The sequence below is a fragment of the Belonocnema kinseyi genome, chromosome 4, assembly GCF_010883055.1.
Source record: "Belonocnema kinseyi isolate 2016_QV_RU_SX_M_011 chromosome 4, B_treatae_v1, whole genome shotgun sequence".
In the NCBI taxonomy this organism is placed as follows: Eukaryota; Metazoa; Arthropoda; class Insecta; order Hymenoptera; family Cynipidae; genus Belonocnema; species Belonocnema kinseyi.
Window position 1 is genome coordinate 23,341,359 of NC_046660.1, and position 5,680 is coordinate 23,347,038.

General features: G+C 33.0%; 1 protein-coding gene across 1 annotated transcript in view; it reads right to left on the reverse strand.

The window, feature by feature from the left end:
• Positions 1-2,474: 2,474 nt before the first annotated feature.
• Positions 2,475-5,680, reverse strand: part of LOC117170785 — a 4,089-nt gene continuing 883 nt past the window's right edge. The window contains exons 2-5 of the mRNA XM_033357822.1: positions 4,597-4,736; positions 4,328-4,396; positions 4,005-4,061; positions 2,475-2,608 (exon numbers count right to left, since the gene is read on the reverse strand). Of these exons, the coding sequence (XP_033213713.1) occupies positions 2,475-2,608; positions 4,005-4,061; positions 4,328-4,396; positions 4,597-4,736 (400 nt within the window). The remainder of the gene's footprint in view (positions 2,609-4,004; positions 4,062-4,327; positions 4,397-4,596; positions 4,737-5,680) is intronic.

Below are 5,680 nucleotides of genomic sequence, written 5' to 3' on the forward strand. Positions count from 1 at the left end.
CCTTGGAGGAGATTATGTTGAGAAATAAAAAAAAAAAATTCTTAAAAACGTTGTTTTTCTTGGTCAGGCCGGAAACTTATCAATCCACCCTCGTATATCCCGAAATTATCTGCAAACTCCGCACTAAAGAATCTTTTGAGAATCGAACCCAGCCAGAGCATCACCATAAAGAGGAAAGATCACCACTTCTTCATATAGCTGGTTTCGATCCAGTTTTAGCAGTTTCGCTAGATTACGAGGTCTGTTAGAAAAAAAGCGGACTGAGCTCATAAAAAATGTACTTTATTTGGAAGTTACACTTCTGGGTCTCCTTCAAAATACTCTCCTCCCCAACGCACACACTTATCCCAACGGTGTTTCTACTTGTTTCTACTTTTTACCTGGTACGCTTCTTTTGTTATGGCTTTCAGCTCCTTCGTCACATTTTCCTTAATCTCCAAAATCGTCTCAAATCTTCTTCCTTTGAGTGTTTTTTTAGTTTTGGAAACAAGAAAAAGTCACAAGGAGCAAGGTCAGGTGAGTATGGGGGGTGGGGAAGCACAGTTATCGAGTGTTTGGCCAAAAACTCACGAGTTCTGAGTGAGCTGGAGCGTTGTCGTGATGGAAAAACCAGTTGTCACTTCTCCACAATTCTGGCCATTTGCGTCGGACGGCGTCCCTCAGACGTTTCAGTACTTCAATGTAAGTAATTTGGTTGACTGTAGAGCCTTGAGAAAGGTACTTGTCGTGAACAATACCCTTAGCATAAAAAAAATGTCAGCATAACCTTGACGTTCGACCCAACTTGGCGAGCTTTTTTGGGTCTAGGGGACGTTTGACCCACCCATTGAGATTATTGGACCTTCGTTTAAATGTCATAACCATAAACCCATGATTCATCACCGGTTATAATTCGTGACAAAAAGTTCTCATCTTCATCTGAACGATCAAGCAGTTCCTGACAAACCCGGACGCGATTGGCTTCGTCAATCTCCCTAATGGTCAGACGTCAATTTTCGCGCACCAGAGTGTTGATTTTGTCAACGTGTGGGTCGTCAGTTGACGTTGAAGGACGCCCAAACACTCATCATCGTCAATCGACTGTCGGCCACCCTTGAAACGTTCATGCCACTTGAAACATGCAGTACGCTTCATGGCAACATCACCGTAGGCCGTGTTGAGCATGGCAAATGTTTCAGTTGCAGATTTCCCGAGTTTCACACAAAAATTTCACAGCAATTCGTTGCTCTTTCAGGCTGTCCATTTTACAATCCGACAAACAAAAAAAAACACTCTTTACTTAAAACCATGAAGCTTATCAACAAACGAAGATATCTGCGACTGGAATACCGCATTTTAAACAGCTGATCTGTACGAAGTTAGCTACACCAAGCGGATTCTCCTGAAACCAACTCGAGCCGCGAAATTCAAACAGTCCACGTATTTTTTGAACAGACCTCGTACATGCACTTGCTGCCGGAAGGTAAAATGAAACTTTTGATTGAAAAATGGTTGACTGGAACTCACAAAGGGAAAATTAGTTTACAAAATCGACAATTATTATCGCAGCTTTTACTTCAACTCTCTGAGGCAGTGCCAAAGGAATTCCAAAGAAACACGTTCGCGTTAGATGGTCTCGCCAATTGGAAAGCTGCGCAGTTCAGATTTGTTCTCTTGTATGCTGGTGCCATTATTCTTCGAAAAGTTTTATCCCCAGAAATGTATAAACATTTTCTCCTTTCATACACAGCTTGCAGAATTTGATTTGATCCGGAATGAGCTGTTCCAAAAGTAGATTATGCTGAACATTTACTTCGACAATTTGTATCGGAAATGCCACAGCATTATGGAATCTGATTACAGGTGATAAATATACATAATTTAATTCATGTGGCAGATGATGTTAGATACATGCAAGGTCCTTTGTCTGAATAGTCCGCTGATCCCTTTGAAAATTATTTAGGTGAAATCAAAGTGCACATGAGAACGCCCAAAGGGGTAGTGTCACAAGTCTTTAGACGATTTTCAGAAACAGAAGGATCAATTACGAAAGCCATTTATTGATACCCAGCGATAAGCGAGCCAGTTTTAAACATGAACAACTTTGGAGACACCTTCGTTCACTACGAAAGCACCAACCAAGTTCATTTGAATAATTATTTTATGAAAGGGTTTATCATATCAAGAACAAAAGACATTTTCAAAGAGCCAATGAAGTCTAATGAAATAGGAGTTTCAAGAGTTGTAGAAATGCATTTTGCTAAATGTAGCAGGGAAAAAATATATTGTTAGTATGTTACATTTATAGAAATGTCAATGTGAAACTAAAGAAATTAAAATAATAATCAATACAAGAATTTAAAATCTTGTCCATTTATTTTCAAATATTATAAATCTTTTTGCAAATTGTTATATTTTCAATAACTGGTAGTATACAAACATTTGTAAGAAAGTAACGCGATTAAAGAAAAGTACACTTGAAATTATTTTTTGTTTTACTCATGACTTGCAGCTGCTTCTCTCATTTTTCTGCCGCCCTCTCGATCTGGCGCGCCAATTAGCCATCGACTTATTCGTTTACCAATGTCCTTGTTCGTTTCTTCAATACCGAGGCGGTTACACAATACGTCTGAAATTTGCTAAAGTGAAAAAGTATCACGAATATGCATTTGAATAATAAGGTATTCATTAGATTAAAATTAAATTTTAGGAAAATTCCAATTCAAATAAGGCTGTCGTTAAAGTCTGACTCCGGCAAATTTCTTTTTTAATGAACAAATGAAACTTTGGGACCTCTTTTAGCCAAATTTTTATTCTGTTCAAATATAAAATTATATTGGACATTAACATATTTGAATGTAATATTAGGAAAATACTTTTAATACTTGTCATGTTTTTAAAATTTAATGCAAAAAGGACTAGGAAAATTTTTTATGATAATAAGATTTTCGTATAATCTCGTATAGGATACAAAATATCGTAAAGGAGTGAGAGCTATTTTTTAGAACGTTTTAAACGTGCAGAAAATAATAGCAAAAAATATAAGTGTTGGTTTTTTTTTTAAATATACTTTTTATATTTTGAAAGAAATGACCGTCATTTTCTTCAATTTCAATCCCCGAGAACTCACAATGCAAGAGAGGCATTTAAAATTTGCCAAGAATTGCATAGTTCGTGTATACAGAGATTTACTTCTAATAATAATGAAAAATATTCCGAAACCTTATTCTGCACAGAATAAATCAAATAATGAGCTAAGGTTCCTTATTAGTTTAAAAATAACATTTGAAGTAAAAAATAACTGAATCACTTTCCTCTTGTAACTTATTTTGAAAGAAAAGAGACTATGAACTAAGTTTCAATTATATTCTACATATGCTGTGAAAGGTTCTCTCAATATCTTTCATTATGTTTTGCTCCAAAACAGAAATAATTTTTTTATACCGCTTGACTGTAAAATGAGATAGAATAGTGTGATAACCCTGGCTGACCGGAGCAATGCAAGCGTAATGCTAAAGCATAACCATAAAATAACCATAAAGTAACCCTAAAGTAATCTTAAAGTAACCTCGCATCATAATTAACAAAAGAAATCAAATACATATCTAAATTATTGCAATTAGAAATTTACGTTAAAATTTACGTTAGAAGACTATGCCGTGATTGCAATAGGTCTACTTTTCACTGTTAGAAATTAAAAAAGGCGCTAAAGGTGTTTTCAATGACAGCCATACTGTTTTTAACTTCCAACGCTGAAAACCCTATTTCAATTACAGCATTATCTTTTAACGTAAATTTTAACGTTGAATTTTAAATAATTGTAACAATTCAGATATTTATTTTCGTTCTTTTATTAATTATAATGCGAAATTATTTTAAGGTTGTATTATGGTTACGGTGTAGCGTAATCCTTGCATTCACCCGGTTCGCCAGGGATCGTGCAATATGATTATATTTATATTCTTTTTCTGCTCTACATTTCGATTTAAATTATATTTAAATCCAAATGTAGAGTAATATTGTACCTTTTTTTTCTAAAAGAGTAGAATCTGATGTTCGCTTTGAAGATTTCTGGAGGTCTTCTAGAAATAATACGATTAGTAAATAAAAAATATTATTACTTAAAAGTAGAAAGACATTGCATCATCACGATTCCAAGAATACTCGTTTCAATGAAGAGCATAGGAATAAAACTTGATAAGTCTACTTTTTGAAAAAAATGAGGTAATGCTTATTTCTGTATATTTTTGCACATGTCAAATCAATTTTCAAATTGGCCCAACTGGTTATAGTAACCTATTTCAAATTAAATTTTTCTACTCAGTTACTCCTCATAAATTCATAATACCTTGCTCTCCAAATGCTTGAAGCGTGAGCAGGTACTTATTCAAACCGCGTTTTTCCTTCTCCAAAGATCCTGCAAAATAATGTAAAAAATATAAATTTTATGCAGAAAGAAGTGTTGAGTAGCCAATTTTGTAGGAATAATGACTGAAAAACATCATTAAATTAAAATTTAACTACATTTTTTTTCGTATTCAACTGATTTCAGAATAGTTTTCGAAACTTCTACAAAGTTTAATTTAAATAATTGAATATGTAATTTCAAAAACTTACTGTATTTTTTGATGACTTTAATTTTTTGATTCTTGAGCCAAGAATCATCTGGATTTTTATCCTCCTGAATCCATTTATTTATTTCAGAATAATCTTTCCGCTTTGGATAAAAGCATGTATGCGTGTTTTCGTTTATCCAACTGGAAAGGATCAAATCAACAACAGGTTGTTGTCCTGCTATTTTTGTTGGAAACTCTACTAGAGCATATTTTTTCTCTCAAATCATTAGTGTGTTGTCAGACCTAAAAAATTATCATTTTAACTGAAATCAGTTATTATGAATTATTCACAGTACATTTATAGTCCAATTGACTTGTCTAATGTGGGAAAATGGTAAATTGCAAGCATTTAAAGTTGATTGAAACTTAAATATTCTAACTGTCCAATTCTTAATATTTAACCTTTAAAAAGCTACTAATGATAAATTTTTCAATTTTTTTAGTTTCGGCCTCAAGTTATCAAATTATTAACGTCATGAATTAAAAGTTGTAACTATTTGGGTCTGGATTACTGAAGTTTACATTTTTTTAATTTAAATTTGTAACCGAGCAATTATTTAGTAATTATTTATTTATTTCAGGAGAAACATTGCAAAAATTGTTCTTATGTTTGCCTTAGGGCTATTTCAAATTTGATCTATTTCATTAATTTTGTATGTTATATTTTGACAATTACTCGTCAAATAATGTTTAGAAGAATTGAAAAAAAGTCGGCCAGGTTTCTCTCGTTTGTCCAGAAAATTATTTGATCAGAAATCGGCAAAATGTAAGAACAGAAATTAATTAACTAATTACCCGGGACAAGAAAATAATACCAAAACTCTATTTTATCTATTTCATTCAACTATTATAAGCAAAATACAAAAAAAAGGTTTATAGCAGAAGAAAAAACTGTTTTCAAAAATTCCAAATATTGCGCAACATACTATAATATATGAGGCACAAAAAATATTTAATGCAGTTTTGTTTTCAACATTCCATCATACATTATTTGACAACTTTAAAATAATATACTGCCAATATTTTGGAAAATGTCTGGCAGTCCAGTTTTGTAAATTCAGATACATTGAATACGCACACACAGC